At 42.4% G+C, this 23,862-nt stretch overlaps 1 protein-coding gene across 3 annotated transcripts; it reads left to right on the forward strand.

Annotated features, from left to right (window-relative positions):
• The first annotated feature begins 57 nt into the window (after positions 1 to 57).
• Positions 58 to 23,862, forward strand: CEP126 (centrosomal protein 126). Of its 3 annotated transcripts, XM_079973398.1 has the most exons (12): positions 88 to 516; positions 1,120 to 1,239; positions 4,774 to 4,922; positions 7,959 to 8,049; positions 8,654 to 8,846; positions 11,051 to 13,058; positions 15,645 to 15,806; positions 18,042 to 18,166; positions 18,733 to 18,820; positions 19,802 to 20,011; positions 21,371 to 21,435; positions 23,632 to 23,862. In XM_079973398.1, the coding sequence occupies exons 1-12, from the start codon at positions 281 to 283 to the stop codon at positions 23,725 to 23,727; spliced, it is 3,543 nt and encodes a 1,180-aa protein (XP_079829524.1). In that variant the 5' UTR covers positions 88 to 280; the 3' UTR covers positions 23,728 to 23,862. The 3 variants fall into 3 exon arrangements, with proteins under 3 accessions (XP_079829526.1, XP_079829525.1, XP_079829524.1); XM_079973399.1 differs by lacking the exon at positions 19,802 to 20,011 and having other exon boundaries at positions 84 to 516; XM_079973400.1 differs by lacking the exons at positions 8,654 to 8,846; positions 15,645 to 15,806; positions 18,042 to 18,166; ... (2 more) ...; positions 21,371 to 21,435; positions 23,632 to 23,862 and having other exon boundaries at positions 58 to 516; positions 11,051 to 11,249.

The following is a 23,862-nucleotide window of genomic DNA, read 5'->3' on the forward strand; positions in this document are numbered from 1 at the left end:
CCTCCGTCTCCCTTGGTTTCCGTTGCGAAGGAAGCGGCGTCGCTGGTTGCTAAGATGGCGGCTGGGCGGCGGCGCCCTGGAGCCGGGCGAGGGGCTTCGGCGGGCGCTTCTGAGGCGGCGGGGAGGGCTCGCTGGAGCCCCCCCGCTGGGCGCTGACGGGGATCCCGCGAGCGAGACGAAGGGCGGAGAGCGAGGGCGAGAGACGGAGAGAGAAGCCAGAGAGCCGCTGGGTGTGAAGATGGCGGCGGCGGAGGGCGGCTGAAGGTTCGGGGGCGCGTGGATGGAGCCTGGCGGAGGCGCCAACGGCAACGTGATCGGCGGCAACGGCAGCTTCTACTACTACTCCAGCTACGGGCGGGCGGCGGCGGCGGCGGCGGGCGGGAGCCAGGCCGCCTCGGCGTGGGAGGCCGAAGGCGCCGCCGAGCCCGCTGCCCCCGGCGCGAGGAGGGGCGTCTCGGAAAGCGCCCTGCCGCGGGGCCTCGGCCGCCGGGCCCTGAGCGCCTTGGGCCCCTCCACGTATCCTCCTCTCCGGGAGGGAGAGGCCGGGGCTCCTGTGGGGCAGGAGGCGAGAGGGCGGGAAAGAAGCGCTTGTTGAGGGAGCAGGTGTGGCGCTCAGGGAGGATAAAATTTGGCGAGCCGGCCCCCTAAATAGTTCTTCCTTTCACAATAATTCATTTTGGTACAGTTGCTTCTTAGGCGTCTTCTCTATAGGCTCGCTGAAACGTCACTGAAATGTCATAATAATAATAATAACAACAAAACAACAACAATAATAGCCATCTCCAGGGACAGGGTGGTATATAAAGGCAATAAATAATAAAATTAAAAAACAAGTTGGTTTATTATTATAATTATTATAACAAAAACAGAAGTTGTTTTTGTTATCATCATCATCATTGGTGCTTTTTTCCTGAAAAATAGTACTCAACACCATGAAGTTGTTACAGTAAGTACCACACTTTTTAACAACAACAAGAAGAGATGCCAGTACTGTGTACCCTTGAGCGGGGGGGGGGGGGGGGGGCACTGAAATGAAAAACAAAAAAAGCACCTTCAAGAAATTAAATGTGGGCTGGGTGTCTAGGGTTTTCGCTACAGTTTCTTTAACGCCATGATCAGAAATCTAAAGATTCTCCTTGAAAGAGACTTATCAAAAGAGCGTCACGAGTTGCTAAAGGATCAAAGACTGTTTCGTAATCGAGCACGAAAACATTTTCTAGAAACAAATAAAAGGAGGAGGTATGTAAATGGAAGGCATGCTTGATATTTTAGTTGTGGTGGTAAATAATTGTTTGTGGGACGGAATGGTTCAAGTTATTTTGAAAGGGCAGTTGGTACAGCCCCTCAAGAAACCCTTTTGCGACAGCTACCTGCTTGGAGCAAGGTTCTTGAGAGGGTCATGGCAGATGGGCTTCAGGTGTATTTGGGGAGACATACTATTTAGACCCATTTCAATCTGGCTTCAGGTCCATTTGGGGCATTAGTTGGTTCTTTTCATTGATCAGCTGTATCAGAAGATATACAGAGGGAGCATAGTCTTGTTAGTCCTACTCAATCAGCAGATTTTGATAGTTGGACCACAGTTTCCTCCTTCATTGGCTCTGGTGGGCTGGCATAAGAGGCACTGTGAAATTCTTGATTCTGCTTCTGGCTGAAAGACTGCTTCCAGGTAGAGGCAAGGGGGAGACTTCAGCTTAGCCTGATGGCAATTAGGTTGTGTGAGCTGCAGAGATCTGTTTTCCCCCCATCTTGTTTAACATATACATAATGCTGCTGAGTGAGCTCATCAGGCGATATGGAGCATACATAAGTATGCTAAGGATACCTTGTGTCTCTTCCTACCATCTAAATCTGGAGAGGTTCTACTGGTGTTAGATCAATGACTGGAGGCAGTAATGGGCTTGATGAGGGCCCATAAACTGAAAGTGAATCATAACAAGTCAGAGGTCAGTATTTACACCATTTAAACTGTTTGCGGACGAACGTCAGCTCCCTTGGCCAGTAAAGCAAGATGAGTGCCGCAACCCCAGAGTCATTCGCGACTGGACTTAACTGTCAGGGATCCTTTACCTTTACCTTTAATGTCCAGTAATTGAATAGATGTTGGGGACGCAGGTGGCGCTGTGGGTTAAAGCCTCAGCGCCTAGGGCTTGCCGATCGAAAGGTCGGCGGTTCGAATCCCTGCGGCGGGGTGCGCTCCCGCTGCTCGGTCCCAGCGCCTGCCAACCTAGCAGTTCGAAAGCACCTCCGGGTGCAAGTAGATAAATAGGGACCGCTTACCAGCGGGAAGGTAAACGGCGTTTCCGTGTGCGGCTCTGGCTCTGGCTCTGGCTCTGGCCAGAGCAGCGATGTCACGCTGGCCACGTGACCCGGAAGTGTCTCCGGACAGCACTGGCCCCTGGCCTCTTAAGTGAGATGGGCGCACAACCCCAGAGTCTGTCAAGACTGGCCCGTACGGGCAGGGGTACCTTTACCTTTACCTTTAATTGAATAGATGGCCTATTCTGGCTGGGGTTACATTTGCTCTGAGGAAACAGGTGCACATTCTGGAGTTGCTGTAAAATTAATCTCTGTCACTGGAAGCCCAAGTGGCTTGAAGCTCTGATACCAGCTATGGTCATTCCTGGACAGGGATAGTGTAGCTACAGTGATCACGCTCTGATAACCTCAAGTTGGATCGCTGTACGGTGCTCCTTATCAGGCTGCCCTTGAAAAAGGTCTGGAACTGCAGCAGATACAGAATGCTATGGTAAGAGCACTGACAGATTTGCCAGCAGAGCACCCAGTTCCAAAGAGTCTGCATTGCCTGCCTGTGTGCTATTAAGTCAATTTCAAGTGTTTAATGTTGACTTGAATAGCGTAGGAAGGATCCAGTTACCACAGTGCCTCCCTCTGTATCCCCCTACCCAGGCCTTATGATCAGCTGAAGAAGCCCTGCTGCTTGTTTCATTGCTGTGTGTGATTCATGCCTCTGTGACTTATGAAAAGGCCTATTTGATGGTGGCTCCCTGGTTGTGGAATTCTCTTTCACTTAAAATTTGACTGGTGCCTATATTGATTGAATTTTGTTGACAAGTAAAAACTACCTCTTTAGCCAGGCTTTTAATGATGTAGGATATGTTAGGCCACAGATACCTGGAGGAAAAAGTAGTAGTTGTAACATTTATGGATTTTATATCATTTGAATGTTTTATTGCTGTTTGTTTTATTTGCTACTTGCTTTATAATTGCAATACCCTGCCCTGGGATCATTTGGTTTGATAGAGTAGAATAAAAATGAAGCAAATAAATAAAATACGGTAATGTTCAAATGATACTCTTTAAACTTAGAATTTATAAAATGCTGCAGATTAACTGAGGTCCTAATCTAATTATGAGTTTCCAGTGTGGCCATGAAAATCTAAGAAGTAGGAAACCATGGCTTAAAGTTTAAATTAAATATAAATTTCTTTCAGGATAGGCAGTGTGGCTAGAATAAAGGTGATCACGCCTAACACTTAAAGTGGTGGCCTTTTGAGATAAGTGCTAAACTAAATCATACCTGGAAGATTGAGTATCTTGTTTACTTCTTGTTACACTCCTGCTTTGCCCTGCTGCAGTCAAGAAATGTTCAGAGTTCATTAGTTTGCACAATGTGAAATAGTATACATTCATGTAACAATAGATTCCTTGAGTCAGTGTCTGTGTTATGAACTGCTGCTAGTATTACTTTGACATGATACTCTTCTTGGTACAAGAGGCACTTGGTACAGATTTCAAAAAGCAGGAACTTGCGATAAATTACAGATTTAGAGATTTAGTTAAAGAATAGGGGCAATGCAGTGGACTTATTTTTATTAATTAAAATAGTTATAACCTGCCTTTCCTCAAGGGAGCTAAAGGTGACTAACAACAATAAATTAAAATGATAAACACATGAGAACAATAACACCCCCAAAAACAGTAATGAATCCGACCCTGGGACCACTTGATTTAATGAAATAAGTTGTAGCTTATCCTCAACACAGACCCTATGTCCAAACAGTCACCAAGAAGCTGAAGAATAGGGAGGCACATTCTACCTGATAGGAGGTTGATGGGAAACTAGTCTCCACTTTGTTGGGATTATTTGTACATAGAATAATTTATAGTTTTCAGGTATTATATTCTTTCACTGTTAGAAATCAAGCTTCTATGCCAAACAAAGAAGTAAATCTCCCCTGGATTCACAAAGCCCCGAAGGAACAGAATATACACTTCAAAGTATATATGTTATCCCTTGCTTGATGTGCCAAGAAATTGAACAAATCTTTCTAAGAGTACTTTTTATTATAACAGTAAATCTTTATACATTTTGAATGCAGCTTTTCACTCATTAATACAGACTTTTCTGCTAAAAATCTGAGATTATTTGTTCTTTATCCTGGGGGTGCCACATATGCTAGCAATCAGATCTAGTTACTCCATGGTAGCTTATTACTTCATTTCCCAGTGCTCAAAGGTGAGCTTGCAGATACCAAGAGGGAAATCAGTGATTGTCATGTCAGGGAATGGGTATTTAAGAGTGTGTGTGTGGAGACAGAGATGGGGAGGCAAGGTCTGTGCATTCAAACATGCCAGTGGAGCCAATCCACACTCTTCCTGGCACATGCCAGGAGAGAGGTCAGGACATGACTGAGTTTGAAACATGCTTCTTAATATGAATCACTGATGTATTTGGATAAAGGAGGATTTGAGCAAAATGGTGCGAGCCACTTACCATGGTGATTATAAACTGTAGTTGTTTTTACACAGAGCACTTGAAGAAAAATGGAAGGACGTTGAAGAAAAAGAACAAAAATTCAGAGAACAAATTTTGCTGCAGCGGAAACTGAAACATCAGGAAGCAACTGAAAGGTTCCAGCGTGGTCATATTCCACTTTCACAACGGAAGAAAGTAGAAGGTTTGCATATTGCAAATGCAGCTATATCTATAATTCTTGCATTATAATGCGTGTTAGAAATAGTTTTCATTCCAGATTAGTATCTGTCAAAAAAACAAATATTGCAATACCTTAGGGCCATTCCATAAAAGTGTATTACCGTATTTTTCGCTCCATAGGGTGCACCTAGTTTTTAGAGGAGGAAAATACGGGAAAAAATATTCTGAATAAAATGTTGCACTAAACTATTTAAAGCAGCAAAGCGGGCAGCTCCTGTCCGCTTTGCTGCTTTAAATCGAGCCTCAGAGGAGGGTAGGAAGGGGAACCATGGCTTATCTAAGTCCAGTTAATAATGCTGAGCTAGACTTATGGCCATCGAGATTAGCCTGGCCGTCTCAGTGGAAATCTGGGGAGGCTGGGGTGGACTTTCAGTGGTCAAAGTGTGGTTGTGTCTTCCTGCCCGGTATCTATTTCCTGCCGTCTTTCCCCCCTGCACCCCCGCACCCTGCTTCGAGGGAAGGAAGCGGAGCCGTGGATCCTCTGCTCGCAACTGCAGTGGATTCCCTCCACTTTGAAGCAGGAAAGTGGGAGAGGAGCTGCTTACACGAGTGTAAGCTGCTCCCCTCCTACTTTGCTGCTTCAAAGGGAGCCCAGGAGGAGGGAATCCGCTGCAGCCGTCAGCAGCGGAGGATCCATGGTCCCCTTCCTTCCCTCCTCCGTAGTTGCTTTGAAGCAGGAAAGTGGGAGAGGAGCTGCTTACATGAGTGTAAGCTGCTCCCCTCCCACTTTGCTGCTTCAAAGGGAGCCCAGGAGCAGGGAATCCGCTGCAGCCACAAGCAGTGGAGGATCCATGGTCCCTTTCTTTCCCTCCTCCGTGATTGCTTTGATTGAGCATTAGTTTTGGGAGGGTGCAGTGCCTCTTCAATGTTAACTGCAGCAAAGATCAGTAATTTTAGGGGTGAAGAGACTGTGCAATGTGGAAGACTTTGAATCTTGTGATAATATAACCACTGGCACATGTATTACATAATGCTGACTTTGATTCTATGATTCAGCCTGCAATCGATTTCATTTCAGATTTTCTGCATTTTTGTATGTGATTCTTTGCCTTGGAAACCTGGGTGTCCTTAGGTAGGGGTGTGTGTAGAACGATGCTGAGCCTTTACTGTTAGTGACCAGGATTGCAAACTGTTTAAACTCAATAATTTCAAAGTACTTTATGTATTATTGAAGTTGGTTTCATACATGAACAAACTTCCTACTTCATTACTGGGAAGTCCTATGAGATGTAATACAGTAATTTTGTATATTTCAGGGGTTTTTTAGTATTTAAATACAGGATCCCCATTTCAAACTTGTTTTTGATGACACAGCATAACTGTTGTGAACGATTCACAAACACGCGTTTGGTTCTGCTCCAGTCTTTATAATTCTCATGAATTATAAAGTACTCTCTCAGGGGCATCTAACAGTTATAAGCACAGACAGTTTGATGTCTCAGTCAACTTTCCAAGGTTGAAACTATGTGATATGGTATTTCACTTAAATATTCTTCTCCACTCAGGAAGTCATGAGTGCATCACCTCCAATTCTCAGTGGATGTTTCCTATCCACTGATCAAATGAAAGACAAAAAAACAGCATTGGTAATGATGCATTTTGATTTGACTGTGAAACTTCTCCAGGGATTTCTTACTTGTTTTCTTCATAAAATTTATACACCAAGTTTATACATCAAAACTTTTGATGGTTAACAAATTAATTTCATTGTGTGTGCCTGTTTCATCATAATTAATTATTGAATTAAACGAAGCCACCCATGAATAATATTATTGATATAAATATCAATCAATACCAGGCCATAGCTCAGTAGCAGAATGTCTGCTTTGCGTGCAGAAATGAACTAGGAGCCAGAGATTTTCTCCTTTGCGTGGCCTGTTGGGTGCAGAAATTATTTAACTGCTGCATTTTATTTATATTACTTTTCAAAACAAGGGTGTACTTTCATATATATATTTTCTGCTTTTTTATTTAATTTCTTATATTTTTATGAATTGTTAAGCCACCTTTAATGTCATTTATGGCAGAAAGATAGCAAGCAATCTAGAAAATAATAATTTTGACCAGACATTTCTTATAGTCACTGCCCTCCTCTCCTACCTTTATCAGGGCTTTCTATTTCCACCTACCAAAAAACATCTACTGGCACAATCTACCAGGAAGTTTTTTTATATGGACCCCATTAAAATGAACTGGACTGAAATAAATAGCACAAGAAGGCTATTGTGGATTGTGCTCTTTTTTTGTCCCTTATATTGAATATTCCTTGTTGCAATCACATATGCTTAATTTAGGGTCCAGTATCATTTGTAAGAGGGACGTGGGTGGCGCTGTGGGTAAAAGCCTCAGCGCCTAGGGCTTGGCGATCGAAAGGTCGGCGGTTCGAATCCCCGCGGCGGGGTGCGCTCCCGCTGCTCGGTCCCAGCGCCTGCCAACCTAGCAGTTCGAAAGCACCCCCGGGTGCAAGTAGATAAATAGGGACCGCTTACTAGCGGGAAGGTAAACGGCGTTTCCGTGTGCGGCTCTGGCTCGCCAGAGCAGCGATGTCACGCTGGCCACGTGACCCGGAAGTGTCTCCGGACAGCGCTGGCCCTCGGCCTCTTAAGTGAGATGGGCGCACAACCCCAGAGTCTGTCAAGACTGGCCCGTACGGGCAGGGGTACCTTTACCTTTACCTTTTATCATTTGTAAATTTAGCCTTAGTTGTAAATACACTATCATCGGATGCCTCAAAAATTCAAAAAACAGTTTAGGAATTGCAGTAATTGTTCATGCATTTAAATAAGTCAGAGTGTGCAGAGTTTGCAACGCCATGCTGTATGGGAACAACAAGGCAGAAGAAGAAGTTAAGGACTGTAGTAGTAGAGGGCTGATGTGGATACAGTTTTAGAATTGTAGGAGCTTTCTAGGGGTGTGAAACTATTCCTGAATTTTTGTGTTTAAAAGCTTGACATTTTATTCAATATTTATAAATGCTGTCCTTCTTTTTAATTCCTAGTGCAGAGAAAACCAGAACCTAAATTAGATGAGGCTTTTAAGAAAATCCAAGTAACAGGATTACATTTGTCACCATCCAAAGTCATTGGAAGGTAGATATTTTATTTGTTTAATTCAATCATAAAATTGCTGCAGTACTTGTGGGCGGAAGCTAAATGCAAGATCATATAAAATATGCTCTAGTGAACAGTGTTGAGTGAGGGGAGGTCATGGGAAATTTTCTTTCCATTAACTTCTGTAAATTAACGTATTAGAATCCAGGCCCAATTTTGGGTGAGCCCTTCCTTCATTCAACAACTGCCACATCAAATCCCATGTTGTCCAAGGTCCCCAAAACTCTCCTAAGAAGATTTTCAGAGGTGCAGGTAGCTGCAGGAAGGGGCAAGAAACTTGCTTTCTATGAAGAGGACACATATTTCCCCCAGAAATATGCATTTATCAAAGCAAAGTAAGAACTTAATGGAGAATATAAAATGCAGCTAAATGCAACACCAGCAGAATCACTTTATTCCTAGTTTGGGGCAAATTTTTACTGAAATATGTTTTTCACAAGTACCTTCTATAGTACCTTGTAGCTACTAAATTAATTTTAGTGTGCAGAATGTTTCACTTTAGATGTAAATTTTTATTGTGAAACTTTTCGTGAAAGTAGTAAAAATGCAGCTGGAAGTGACTATAATGTTTCTTCTCTGCAAGAGCTGCTGACACAACTTCCTCAGCTACTAGAAATGATCCCTTTTCCTGGAAACAGAGCTCAGTGAAATCTGGCTGTGATAGGATAATGCAGGAAAACAGTGGTTCAAACCCGGACAATTCCCAGCTTCTCTTCCAACAAAATCTGAATGAAATGCAGCAGCAACTACAAGAACAACATTTCAGCAACCTTCAGGTATGATGTCCTGGCAGTTATTTACATCCTCTTAAAGGTGCAATTCATAAACCATCTAAGTAGGAGTACCTAATGTACCAACTTTTTAGACCCATTGCACCTGCTTCAGTGCCAGTTTAAGGATCTAGAAGCCCAGGACTTCTATCACCTTAAAAGGTAAAACAGCATGATAACCCCACACACAAGTAGAACTTAATTAAGGTGTTAACAGAGTCTTCCTTATCCTAGGTATGTCACCCCTGTGAAGGTGCTGAGCCGGGTGTGTTGCAGTATCCTTAGCTGAAGTTGCTGTTGCAGTTGCTTTATCAGTCAAAGAGCATCAAAATCCATTTACTGCTTATGTTTAGGTTTCTTTCAAGCAACTGTATTCAGTTTGGTCTGCTGCTTGAATTGCAAAGCAATACTATAAACAACTTATTTTTCTTTTGCATTGTTAAATTGCCACTAGGGGCCACTGGGGGTTTTCTGGCAAAGCAGATACAATTTGCCAACTGCTGAAGATAATTAGCAGAAAGGGGAGTTGCTTATACAGTCAAACCTCAATTGTTGAACGTAATCCATTCAGAAAGCCCGTTTGGCTTCCGAAATGTCTGACGACCGAGGCGCGGCTTCCAGTTGGTTGCAGGAGCTTCCTGCACTCAAGTGGAAGCCGCGTTGGACGTTTGACTTCCAAAAAATGTTTGAAAACTGGAGCATTTACTTCTGGGTTTTTGGCATTTGGGAGCCGGAACATTCCAAAACAGAGGCGTTCGGGAGCCGAGGTTTGACTGTAAATATGTAAGAGTTTAAACATACAAACAAATGCTACAGAGTAACCACTGACATTGCTTCACTGTAGTGCTTTGCTTTGAAACTCACGTTTAATAGTTGAATAGGCTGCTGTAGTCAGTCAAAATCATTGCAATCGACTGTACACCATATCTGTATACATTGTGGTCATTTGAACTCTCACTTTGCAGTTTTACAGGTCTGGTAGGATTACAAAGATTCCTAAAATCCCCCCTTTTAGGGCATATAAAAAGGTCACTATGCCAGTATGAATATTGTTTCCTATTAATATATCCCTTTAAAATCAAACAAAATTTCAGTTCTAAACCTAATTCATTTTTAAACCAGAATATTGCTGTAATATAGTCACCACAGGGTTTGTATGGACTTTTTTGTGATTTTTGAGTTATAGCACCTGTTTTCAAATAAAATTCAAGGGCCTGCAATAAAAATTACTGGGCAATTATCCAGTAATATTTTTTATCCCAAAGAAACAAGCTTCACTGGTTCTTAATTATAAGCAAGGAAGAGATAAGGTAAACTATTTTTATAAGACTTAAGCTGAAAACAATGAAGCAAAATCATCATTAGTTTGGATGCTATTGTGGTTTCTAACTGTCTGATAAAAAAATTAACACATTTCTATACCTCCCTTCATTTCTCAAAGTGGTTCACAACAAATTTTAAAATACCTTTAAAATACCTTAAAGCAACAAATGCAGCAGCATACAGAAACCAGGGCAAATACAACAAGATGGTATTAATGGCTAGCAAAAGCCTGGAAAAACAAGTGAGCTTTTAACAAGCACACATTAGCACTGGCGCTTAACTTATTTTATTCCTGCCAGGTTGTGTATCCCAGGGGCTTTCATAAGTAATTTCTGTCTAAACTTGCAGCACCAGACATTTGAAAAAACATTCAGCTAAATAGACTGAAATTAGAGCTAGAAAAATCTCAGGCATGTGCCTGCCTATAAATTCGATATACAATTGAAATGAGTTCATCCCTGTGCAGAAGTGGCACCCAAAATGTGCAGTGTATGAGAACTTGCAATATTTTTCTAGCACTGAAAATCAGTGACCAAATAGAAGCTCCAGTTAAGAATACTGGCTGTTTGTGACATTTTTAGCACACTTCATCCTATATTCAGAGTGATATTCTTACTTGAAGTGATGACTTGAAAAAAGATCTTTGAAATGTATTCTTGAAAAATTCTACAGTTTTCTATCAAATTATTCCCAACTTTTTCCTTTTTGATTTGGTAGAGTGTCCACAAGGACATATTGATGTTTATTTGAAATGCAAACCTGAAAATCTTACTGCTTTTCACACACAAAAACATAAGGACCTCCCTGATTTCCCTAATTTTCTCTTAAACTTTACCAAGAAGATGTGTCTTAGTGATATTTATAAGCTGTTTGCTTTTCTGTTTTAGGATTTTCATCAAGAAGTGAATGAAATAGCCCGTACAGAAAGTGTTTGCAGTGTGGACAGTCTTGAGGCTGCAGAACCAAATGAAGGTTGTACAACACCCAGTGAAACATCTTCTTTATCTGCACAGTTGGACTCCTCAGTCCACAATTCAGAGGAATTACAGACTAGAAATAAAAGTTTCTCTGATGAAACTGACATGACTTTTTCTAAAAATCAGCATGTAAATAATTGGCTTACAAATTTAAATACCTCAAATTTCCAGACAACCTCCCCCTTTCGTGATATTTTAATAAAACACAATGTCATACCTTCTGACGAGGACACATGCAGTCCTGATCAGAAATCATTTGTTCAAAGTAGGTCTGAACAAAGAGAGACTACAAGAGATGCTTCTGATGAGAATCTAACCTTTGCACATAATGAAAGAGAAGAGAAAAGTTTTCTGTCAAAACGTCCGTCTTCAGGCACAGAGGGTCCTGTAGCTACTGACAGCCTGGTACACGAAATAAACAAAGCTTGGGCTGTCCCTGATCCTTCAGTTGTTTCACTACAAGAGAGAAATTCTCAGCTTCCCCAGAACAGACCCTCATCAGCACACGTCTCCTGTCAACAAACAGCAACCCCTGCGGTCTTTCCTACTACCCCTTACAATAACAGCTTCTCAGTTAATTGCATGGAGAAGGGAAATGATCATTCAGCAAGATGTACTGAAGATATAGACTGTGTGGCAAATGCTAAACATGAAAAGGTTGTAGCATCTTTGTTTGAAGAGATGTGTAAAGGCTGTATAAATCAACAGAATGCTAATGAAGGTAATGAAATGACTAAAAATAGTTTATCTATGTCTCATGAAGATTCCACTGCTAATTTATCTGATCTTGACCAACAAGGGAACAACTCCAATGAAGAAAAAGTAGTGAAATTTCCAAAAAGCATATTGAAAAAAGAATCTAAGTATGAACTTAGCAATTTCAAGGCAGTGGTTGTCAACAGGGGGGTCAGATTTGGGACTCAGCCTGTGATTCCTAGAGACAGTGTTGAATTGGCAAAAATGAAAGGGAAAGATGCAGAGCAAAAGAACTATAAAAAACTTAGGTGGTTTGATGAAATTAACAGAGCAGTGGGTGATGAAAAGCATTCAGAACAAAATATCATTGAAATACCTCATGCACAGCTCAGATCACCTGGTACTCAAATTAGAGCTGCCACTTCTAGAACTAATGTTAGAAGCATTCCCGCTTGCACTCTCAATTCTGTTTTTCCAGAATATCTCCAGGAGAATTCTCAGGCATCTGCAAAAATTGCTACTGTTAAAGACTCAGATAATGGGATGCAGAATGCTTTTGTATCTAAAGGATATCATGTTGCTAGACAAGCATGGATGGCGCCAAGAGGTGAAGAAATACCCCTAATATATAATTGTGAACTAAAAAATCCCAAAAGCAATCCATGTAAAAGTAGAACGAAATTGATCAAAAGACCAAAATCTGCCAAAGCTACATCAACTTTCACAACTAAAAACCGAAAGGGCACCGTTATCCGACCACAGTCTGCTAGCGAAGCCACAAAGGTTATGAAAACTCAGGGCAAAATCATGGCACCTCACCCACCAAGTAAGCCCATACCAGGCAAAAAAATGGATGAAAATCCAGCAGACAGTGTGTCTCAGTCAGGAAATCTTTGGAAAGCTCACACAGATACTGAAAACAGTCATTTCTTGCCTGAAGGTCAAGATTTATGTTCAGATACTACAGATTCTCCATCTTCAGGTACTGCTTGCAATTCACAGGTGGCCACTATGCGACCTTCGTATAGCATATTTACCTATGAGCTGTTGAGGAAGAAAAAGGCTACTGGTCAAGCAGTTGCCCGGTGCAACAGCTTTCCAAAAGGAAACTCTGTGTACTCAGAAAATGGATTATGTCGAGATCGCACACCAACCGATGAAGAAATCACAGTTTTGTGGCAAGGAGTGCATCGTGCACTGGCTCAAAAGGATGGTGCTGCTGGTAAGATTTATGTGTTTTCACTGAATTAGAAGGATTTATAAAATTATATATTTGATAAAATCAGAACTAATAACAGAGGGCCCATTCAGAGGGACTTTGAAAGAAGTTTAATTTTAGGCATATTGTGCCAATCTCACATTATCGTCAGAAATAACAAAAGGGCAGGAGTGAACTGAAAGAGAAAGACCAGACTGGACATACTTCCTTTCAAAACCAAGACAAAAATTATTTCTAACAAGTGGTATTCTGCCCGTTACTGGTTTTCGTCAGTCCCTGACCATGACATTTACAAATAGGTGTGACTAGCTCAGCCCTGATGAATGTGGATAAAACCACAGTGGATAAAACCACGGTGCCTTTTCTGACTGGAGGATAAAAGCTCCTTTAGAATTTTTAGTAGAGCTGAATCAAGCCATCCCTGATGCGTTTTCATATATAAACAAGTGCAGCTCTGGGTTTGGAGGAGCCATGAACAGGCTGCCCTCACCCAACCAAGCACCTCCCACTGTTTGGGCTCCCTGATGTTAACAATACTGCAGCCACCTTGTTATGTACTGAAGTTCTCACCCTGGGCCAGCAGGGGGATACTGTAGATAGTTAAGCAAATGAAGGATTGAAAGTGACGTTCAGTGATTGGATAGTTTGTATGCAAATGAAGGATCGAAAGTGACGTTCATTGATTGGCTAGTTACAGAAAATGGTTACTGTTGCATTCTAGTGGAGCTCTATATAAGCAGGCTGACTGAGCTCCTCAGTTCAGTTCTGTTCCAGCTTACAAATAAAGAGCTGCTTTGGAAGGATCGCTGTGTCGTCTGATATGTTCGCCCACTACATAACACACCTCCTTCCCCCTCACAAGCAGGCTTATTTGGCAGTGGGCCCAGAGCCAAGTAGGTTATCTCTGCTCGACACCTGGTGGCTGCCATATTTATCTCCCACAGTGTTGCTGACCTTGACTTGCCAAATGGAATGAAGTAGCCATTTCCTCCTAGTACTTTTTAGTGCCAACATCACCAGATTAGCCCACTTGCAAGGGGAAGGAGAGGCTGACAACTACAGGAGTTCTCTGTGGCAGCAGGTACTAGAGGCAGTCCAGGCAGGATCAATGGCGGAGCTTCATGCTCCGGCACCGGGGGGGGGGCAGAGAGCAGGAGGGGCGGGGCTGGCGCGCGTCCTGGGCGTGGCGCACCGCCTGCAGGGGTGGGGCACCCAGCATGGGCGGGGGGGCAGTTGCAATGGCACTCCACCTGGATCGCGCTGCGAGGGCTGTGCGCTCCCCCCGCTCCCCTCTTCCTCCGCCAGTGGGCAGGATATCAGCCCTGGTAATGCAAGCAGATTTCCCAGTATGTTGTAAATCTCAGCTCATCTGTAATACCAAGGTTGGATTACTGCAATGAACTCTTTGTGGGGATGTTGAGGATGGTCCCGAGGCTACAGCTAGCACGCAACATGATGCCTAGGTTGCTTATGGGAGCAAACTGCCACCAGCATATAACACATTGCCTGTGGGATTTGCACAGGCTACCAATCTGCTACAGAGCCAAGTTCAAGGTTTTGGTATGAACATATAGTGGTACCTTGGTTTGCAGCTGTTTTGGATGACAACCATTTTGGATTACAACCACGTCAAACCCGGAAGTGTGTGTCCCTTTTTTTGGATTACAACCCCCCCCCCATTTTTTTGGGGGGGGAGGCCCCATTGGCGAAAGTGCACCTTGGGTTACAACCTGTTTTGGTTTACAACCGGACCTCCGGAACAGATTATTGTTGTAAACCAAGTTACCACTGTATAAGACCCTATGCAGTTTAGGACTAGGTTACTTGAGAGACTGCCTTACTCACTACATACCTAGCAGGCCACTGCATTTTGCAGGAGGATCTCTCCCTGAAGTTCCTAAAATATCAGAATCCCACTACATAATAATTTGAAGCAGGTGTAGCTGTCACTGTTAAGTGAAAAGCATCCCTATTGAGATACAACAGGTGCCCACTATCTGGAGTTTACAGAAACAACTGAATATGCTTTTGCTTCACTTTGCCTTTCCAGCGGGGGGCGGGGGGAACATGTCTCTGCCTTGTGTGTTGTATTGTATTGTATTGTATTTAGATTTATTTTAACTTGTTTCACTTGTTTTGTTTTATGGATGCAAATTGCCTGTAAATTTATCTGAAAGGTGATTTATTAATTCAACAACAATAATAATATTAGTAGCTGTTATCTGATATAACAGTTTGCTACTAATGAAATGAAAGTTCATTTTTGTTAATGACTGAGTGCTTTGGCTGTTATCTAACAGAGTTCTGGACTGTGTGCTTAAACCTGTGGTACTTCAGTAATGAAGGGAGATTGGATGCGCCTTGAGTAAATGTTTAACTTACACATTCATACATTGATTTGGTCTAATCATCTGCTGGTAAATTAGGTCTTGCTGCAACTTCACCTCACATGCCTTAAAGCAGTTGGGTGAAATAATACAGTTGGTTGTAAAACATACACACATTCCTGACTAATTTCTGAACTGCTGAGTGAAGTTAGCCTGACAATGTAATTTTTAAATCTTCTTGTGTGTTTTTCTTTTCTTTCAGGAGATTCACAACATGGTGTTACACTCTGTAATAATTCAAATAATGGCGACTTGCAACCCACTAGACCTAATGTGACTCACATCACAATTGATGGTGGCAATCTGATGGGCAGTATTAAATCAGGTGTCAGAGTGAATCCAATATTTGCTTCTCCACCAAGCAGTAAGGTTCTTCCTTTATCAAATTTTGTTGGGGGGGGGGGAGAGAAAAAACAAGAATATATATAGGCCAAATTTAATGAATCATGAATAATAAAGCTTATACAGTAATATATGTATAGTTAAGGAATATCTTTAGTCAATGAGCCATGTATGAACTTTGGATTGAGTCTGTACCCTAGTTTGAATTCTGTATTTTCCGCACTGGCAACTTTGAGAGTAAATACAGTCATACCTCATGTTACGTCCACTTCATGTTACGTTCTTTCAAGTTACATCCCGTGGAGACTTGGAAGTACCGGAAAGGGTTACTTCCGGGTTTTGCCGCATGCGCAGAAGCACAAAATGATGTCATGCGCAGATGCGGTGAATCGCAACCCACACGTGCGCAGACGCACCACTGCGTGTTGCATTCTTTTCATGTTGCGAACGGGCCTCCAGAACGGATCCCGTTCACAACCAGAGGTACCACTGTAATGTAGAAGGGTACCTGGGATAGGCATGTATGGTTGTGGAACTTTCCTAAGTACTGAGAGTTCATATTGATAAATTAGAGTATGCTGATATATTCTGAAGTGGTTTCTTCTATAGCTCACATGCTAATCGAGGGCTCTATTCATGAAAATTCTTTTGTGCTTGTCTTTTCTAAAAATTCCTTTATACTATCAGCACTAGTATATTTTTTAGTATATTTACCACAAGAGGAAAATTAATTTGAAAATAAACTAAATTAACAAATATATCCTTAACTTTTCACTCCATTGATTTGAATTCGCACCCATCAATAAACTAAAGCTCTATTTAATTAATCTACCAATTAAAGTTTGCAGCTGTAGTTATAAGCTACCCCAAATGTTGACCCATAGCTCAGTGGTAGAGCACATTCTTGCCTGCAAAAGATTCCAGGTTCAGTCCCCATCATCTCCTGCTAAAGGAATCTCAGATAGTTGAACTAGGAAAGCCCTCTGCTGGAGACCTAAGGCCCAAACTACCGTATTTTTCGCACCATAGGGCAAACCGGACCATAGGGCGCACCCAGTTTTTTTTTGGGGGGGGGAAATATTCCTCCCCAGCCCCAAAGAGCAACGTACAGACTGCACACAACCTCTCCCTGCCGGAGAGCTATGGAAGAAGGCAAGGCAGTGAGCGGGATGGATCCCGCTTGCTGTTTTGGCTTCCCCTTTAGCCCCGTGCAGCCTCTCCTTGCCAGGAGACGCTGCGCAGGGCTAAAGAATCCATAGCCCCGTGCAGCCTCTCCTTGCCGGAAGACGGTGTGCGGGGCTAAAGAAGCCAAAGCCCCGTGCAGCCTCTCCCTGCCGGAGGGGTTGTGCGCGGCTATGGCACAAGCCTGCATTCGCTCCATAGGACTCACGCACATTTCCCCTCAATTTTTGGAGGGGAAAAACTGCGTCCAATAGAGCGAAAAATACGGTAGATGCGATGGTGGGAGATTGGATTGTCGTTTTGTAAAGAGTAGATTGAAGTGGTTTGGAATAGAGCCATGGTACAGGAGGAAGTTTTTGTTGTTTTCCTCACACAGGTTTTCTGATCCACATCTCTCTCAAACAAAACACACCCAGAATTGTACATTTGCTCCATGAGGCAAAGCATATATGTACCATACAAGCAGGTTTGCCATCTATCTTGCTCAACATTACTGATATAATCCAAAAGTAAACTCAAGTTAACCATCTGTATTTCTTTTTTCTGCATATGTATTTATTTGTTACTATGTTTTCCCTATATGGAAGGGACGCAGGTGGCGCTGTGGGTTAAAGCCTCAGCGCCTAGGACTTGCCGATCGAAAGGTCGGCGGTTCGAATCCCTGCGGCGGGGTGCGCTCCCGCTGCTCGGTCCCAGCGCCTGCCAACCTAGCAGTTCGAAAGCACCTCCGGGTGCAAGTAGATAAATAGGGACCGCTTACCAGCGGGAAGGTAAACGGCGTTTCCGTGTGCGGCTCTGGCTCGCCAGAGCAGCGATGTCACGCTGGCCACGTGACCCGGAAGTGTCTCCGGACAGCGCTGTCCCCTGGCCTCTTAAGTGAGATGGGCGCACAACCCCAGAGTCTGTCAAGACTGGCCCGTACGGGCAGGGGTACCTTTACCTTTACCTTTACCTTTCCCTATATGTGTTTAAAGTGGCTTATAAACAAAAGATAACATTGAAACTATAATTATAATTTAAGTATAAAACAATATAACAAGGTGTGTGTTTTGTGGTGCTTTTTTATCCTTTTCAGCTACTTTTGCCATGACAAGACGAAAACAAAGTATTGAAAATAATGAAAATAAACGCAAGGCTCTTTTAGAACAGAGGAGGCAAAAGGCAGCCTCTGCAGTATGGAAGCCCACTAGTGTTGTACAGGTATATCTGATAAATTTCTGACTAAAAAATACCAAAAATTGCTGTCCTAGGGAAATGGATTGTGTATCGTGCAGTTAAAAAATTAAAGAAAATTAAAATGTTACTTCCAGTAGAAAATAGATTCTACAGTTATCTCTAGACCTCTTGCTTCCACTTCTCTGATAAGGCAGAATGTAGAGAGAGGGTATTCTGTACATTATAAAGGAAACTCTCTGGTGGAGTCATTTCACAGATAACTGTTCAGGTTTACTATATCCTGAACATACTTGCATATGTAACCTGTTCATGGGTTATCATAGAGCACTATGTGGGAATCGCAATCTATTAAATTTTTCTGCTGTAGTTCAGTAACACCACTATCATAGGTTAATGTCCTCCATAATACAGCAGCATATGTTATAGATATCTCTCTCTTTCTCTCTCTCTCTCTCTCTGTGTGTGTGTGTGTGTTTTAAGGCGTTTTCATTATTTGATTTTCATTTCAGAGTAACGTTAGCACTTCTGGACCATGAAATGCCAGGATTTATTTTTTCAAGCAGTTTGATAATAAAATTCTTTTTTTATAGAATACGGCACAAGCTGTGAAGCGAGCACCGCCTCATTGTGCAAATGATATAGTGCAAGCCATGGGTGGCATCAATAATTCTGATGAAGGTAATACATCATGTTTCAATCTGACTGTTGCTATGAATTATTATTTTAAGGTTTCTATTATAAACCTATTCATTGCTAAGTATCGTGCCCTTCCCAGTTAAGGAATATCTTTGAATTTTGCATATAAACTCCCATTTGTAGAGTGCTTGTAACAACAAGGTGTTGTACATAAGTCAAAGAAAAAGACCCAGTCTTAACACACAAGAGGGTTCCGGGTAGTGAGAAATGGTAAAAGGTTTAAGAACAGTTGAAGAAAACCATGGAAAAAAGGCAATTTTTAAAAAGATTGGGTGGGTATCTGTCACGTGTCCATTTCTCACAGAAACATTATAGGAAAGTGATGATAGTCTTATGTCATTTGCTTTCTGAATCAAAAGTGGGGGAAATATTTGGATGCACAGAAAAGGCGTATAAAAAAAGGTAAAGGACCCCTGACAGTTAAGTCCAGTCGCGAATGACTCTGGGGTTGTGAGTCTCATCTCGCTTTACTGGCCGAGGGAGCCAACGTTTGTCCGCAGATAGTTTTTCCGGGTCATGTGGCCAGCATGACTAAGCTGCTTCTGGCGAGACCAGAGCAGCGTACGGAAACGCCGTTTACCTTCCTGCCGGAGCGGTACCTATTTATCTACTTGCACTTGGACATGCTTTCGAACTGCTAGGTTGGCAGGAGCTGGGACCGAGCAACGGGAGCTCACCCCATCGTGGGGATTCGAACCGCTGACCTTCCAATCAGCAAGCCCAAGAGGCTCAGACCACAGGGCGTCCTCAAAAACAATTCTAATGTTGCTCGGATAGGGTCATGATGTTCTGTGGGAACAAATATAAATAAAATTATTTGTGAAAGATGCACAAATACATGATGTTAGCAATGGTGAAAGGCTGTAAAAGGTGGATATTAACACAAATTGACCCCAGGAGCAAATCCAGTTTTTTGTTTGTTTTCTTTCTAACCTTTTCTACAATACACATTTCTGTTATTAGTTTCAGACAGTACTACACAGTTTATGCTGGCAGAAAACTTAGCAAACACATCAGCTACAGAAAGTGACATCTTGATTGATTTGGACACAGTTCAACCATACAAACAGACTACAGTGCTAAACAGACCTGCACGGCAAGGAATGAGTGCATTGTCATTTGAAGAGCACAAAGTTCTTCAGTCACTCGACCGCATTAATCAAAAGCTACTTAGTAAGTAGTCAGCAGATCATGCTATGAAATTCACCAGGGTAGTCAACTCTATCAATGCAACTCTCTGCCTTTCTTCTTCTTTCTTCCACTGAGATCAGTGGGTTTTCCAGTAAGTGCACATAGGTTTGCAGTTTAAATGTAAATAAGTAATACTGCCAGAATAACCATTTCAGCTTCCAGCTGTGTTGTCTCCCAGTTTTCTAACAAATATACCATGCAGTGGCATAATAATTATTTAGTTACAAGGTTATGTGATAGTGGAACTGCTGTTCCTAGATGCTTTATTTAGCTTACAGTACTTACAGTACAGAAGATGGGAATGTGACAAGCTACCTTTCATTTCCCTAGTCAAATAGTTGCCCCCATTTGCAGCCATATGGTATGTATGCAAGAATTGTATGGCAAGGCCAGTTTTTGCACATAAGCACTTTAAAGCAGATTGGAGCCTCTGTGAAGATGGTAGATATAGGCGAGTTCTCTAGGCATGAGGACTCCCGTACAACTATAATTGGGGTATTTGTTTGGTCAAGCAAAAGTCCATTCTTTTCAAAGACAGAGAACATCCAAAGTCGCTTCAAACCTTACAAATTATCCAATAACAGGTATGTTCTCAACAATGTTCTATCCTGCCTGCCTCTCTCTCATGCTTTAGAACCAGAATGTTTTGCTACTCACACTCTATTTCAAGCTCTGTTTTGGTATATGACAGATGTGAGATTAGGCAGGGGATATTGATGGAAGGAGGAGTTAAGAAGTTCAGAATCCTTTTTCACTTGCTTTTGAACCCACCCCTATCACAAGACAAGCTACCTCATTCCACAGGGTAGCCCATCAAATGATGGCCGCCAGACTTAATTCTGCCTACCAAGTGGAATTGCCTACCAAGTGGAATTGGTGGCAGGGTGCCCCTGGCTGCAGTGCCACCTTGTTCGTGGATCCCAAAGTACTACATGCCTGCAAACTGAATAGCCAGAAAAAGCTGAGCCGAACGCTTGAGAACCTAAAAGAGCTTTGTACTAGAAGAGTTCATATCTCGTTTCCCACGGTGTTCATTCAAGTGCCCTTTGGAAGCCCCCAAACAGGGGTTATTGTTCTGCAGCAACTGACACTTAATGCCCCACCACTTCTGAGCATAGTTTCATATACCGCCATGAATTGTAGACATTTATAGACCTTCTCTCTACAAATATGAAATAAAGAAAAGAAATAAAATTAATGCTTCTGCAGCCGTGCAAAGGGAACAAAAACTGTAGGTAGCATAGAGTCTGTATTATTTACAACCTGAAGGAAGAATAAATTATTGTACACCTTGTTTTTCCCCACCATAAACTTGAAATTTCTTATTTTATACCATTTTAGATGTCCATGAGACCATGAAAAAAATCCCATCCTCCACAAATGTTTTACAGACTCTTTCCCCTTTGGTAAGCATACCCATTTGCTCTTCCATTGTAAAATGCATATGAACAATATGTTGTTTGTTTATGATAAAGATGCAGCAGAGATAATCATCCACTTGTACTCTTTCAAAGACATATGGTTGCCTGCTGTCTGAACCAAAATGCTGGACTACATGGATTTTAATCTGATCCAGCAAGATGTGTTCGTCTAATATCCTGTAATAACTGTGTGCTAATGCATGTAACAGTGTCCTGGATGCATTTTTTAGAAAAGAAAAAGAAAAGAAACAAAGCTGTTTCAGGATGGTATGCGAGAATTTAAGGCAGAGAATAAACAGGAGAGATTACTTAATACTTTCCCCATCTGCCATTTCCCCATTCCAATTTCCCCCCAGCTTAGTGGCTCGTCTGCAAAGGAGGCAACTAGAGATCCATCTCAGACTTGCAGTATGTGAACAGACCCAAACCTGGTCTCTGTACCTCGAGACTGAGTCCCTGTAAATCTGGGCAGAGTCCAGCCTGCTGTTGGTCTCAACATGCATAAAGGCATCAACCCAACTGCCTATTTCTTTAGCTATTAATGAAACCCCAGATAGTGATGCTTGTCTCAGCCAGCATTCAACATCCTCCAGTAGCACTTCAGCACCTCTATCCTAGAACTATTTGCAACCCCTCTAAATGTAAAGTACTCCATGCCAAGGTTCATTTTGAACGGGGTGGAGGAATTCGATCCAGCCCACTTGCCCTAGATGAAAGGCTTCCTTTAATTAAGCCTTTCCTCTTGTCCCTCTCCATTCAAGACTCTTGAGAAGGATAAGTGGGGAAGAAGCCTCGGTCATCCTCATAGCCTCTCAATGGAATGGACTCCCCTTCATTGGAGGTTTTCAATCAGAGATTGGATGGCCATCTGACATGGATGCGTCTCCACCCCCATTATTCAGCCCAGACACTGAGGTCCAGCTCTGAGGGCCTTCTGGTGGTTCCCTCATTGCAAGAAGTGAAGCTACAGGGAACCAGCAGAGGGCCTTCTCAGTAGTGGCGCCCGCCCTGTGGAACGCCCTCCCATCGGATATCAAGGAAATAAATAACTATCTGACTTTTAGAAAACATCTGAAGGCAGTCCTGTTTAGGGAAGTTTTTAATGTTTGAAGTTTTATTCTGTTTTTAGTGCTCTGTTGGGAGCTTCCCTGAGTGGCTGGGGAAACCCAGCCAGATGGGTGGGGTATAAAAAATAAAATAATTATTGTTATTGTTATTGTTATTAGTAGTAGTAGTAGTAGTAGTAGTAGTTAACAGGAGATTGGACGAGATGACCCTCAGGATCCCTTCCAACTCTCCAGTTCTATGATTCAGTGACCCAGAAGATAGGTTGGCCACTTGTCAAATCTCAAAGACCCACTAAGAGCCTAGTCCCTCAACCTACCAGACATTTTGTCTCTAGGTCTGTTGCACCCAGATTCTGTTTGGCTACACTAACCCACTTGGTGACTGAATAACTGGCTGTACTCAAACAAGGTGCCTGCTACAGTATTTTCATCCAGGAAACCTTAATGTTGCTTCAAGCAACTTGGGCTTGAAACCCAGTTCCCTGTATCACTGGGTCTTGGCTCTGGTATCCAGCATCTCAAAAAAAGAACATACACTGCTCGGAACCTGTCCTTATCTCCATCAGTTCTGGAGTGGAGCCACCATCCTTAGCCTCTTCAACTGCAGGCTGCAGTTATGAAGACCATGAAGATCACTGCAAAAGATAAATAACAGTCTTAGTGGTTCTTCTTTCAGTGGCTACAAAAGGGTGAGGTGGTGAGAGCCTTGAGAACTCTACATAGTTATTCCAGAACAGAGAACCTGTGCCTCATCAGCCGGCTAAGGTGGAGATAAGGATAGGTTCGCAGGAGCTATCAATGCTTTTTTTATATGGTTAGAGTCACTACACAGAGATCTAACCTTTGTTCAGAAAGCGAACTCTGTCTCCTATGCATCACAGCAAGGTGGTCTATTATTGTTGGCTGATTAATATCCTACAGCCTTTTAAATATGTCTGTAGGAAGAGGGGGTTGTTTTTTTGTTTTGTTTTGTTTTGATTTAATTATTTACTTGTGTTTTATTTTGTATTTTGTGAAGTGCCCTAATATCTTTTGATGAATGGTGGTATATAATAATAATGTATTGTCAGAATACTTTAAGCTGTTTGTGTTGTGTTTTCTCTTGGTCTTCCAGGTCGCATCTCCCTCATACATGGACATCATCCCTACCATGCAGAGATACAAGAGCACATCGGGTGACCCTCGAAACCTAACGCAGAGAAGATACTGATTTGGTCTAACAGAGGCTATTGAACTGGGATCTATTTTAATATATTCTCAGCTGCTATCTTTGTAACATAATTATTTGCAACATGCCTTAAATGCTATTAAAAACAACTCAAACAAAATAAAAGATGTAACGCAA

The sequence above is a fragment of the Podarcis cretensis genome (genome assembly GCF_951804945.1).
Source record: "Podarcis cretensis genome assembly, chromosome: 4".
NCBI lineage: Eukaryota > Metazoa > Chordata > Lepidosauria > Squamata > Lacertidae > Podarcis > Podarcis cretensis.

What these genes read in the sequence shown, in the direction of transcription:
- CEP126 (XM_079973398.1), top strand. Translation starts at nt 281, where the DNA reads ATGGAGCCTGGCGGAGGCGCCAACGGCAACGTGATCGGCGGCAACGGC. An exon ending in AACATTTCAGCAACCTTCAG is followed by an intron (nt 8,847 to 11,050) that starts GTATGATGTCCT and finishes TTTCTGTTTTAG; the next exon opens with GATTTTCATCAAGAAGTGAA. An exon ending in ATTTGCTTCTCCACCAAGCA is followed by an intron (nt 15,807 to 18,041) that starts GTAAGGTTCTTC and finishes TATCCTTTTCAG; the next exon opens with CTACTTTTGCCATGACAAGA.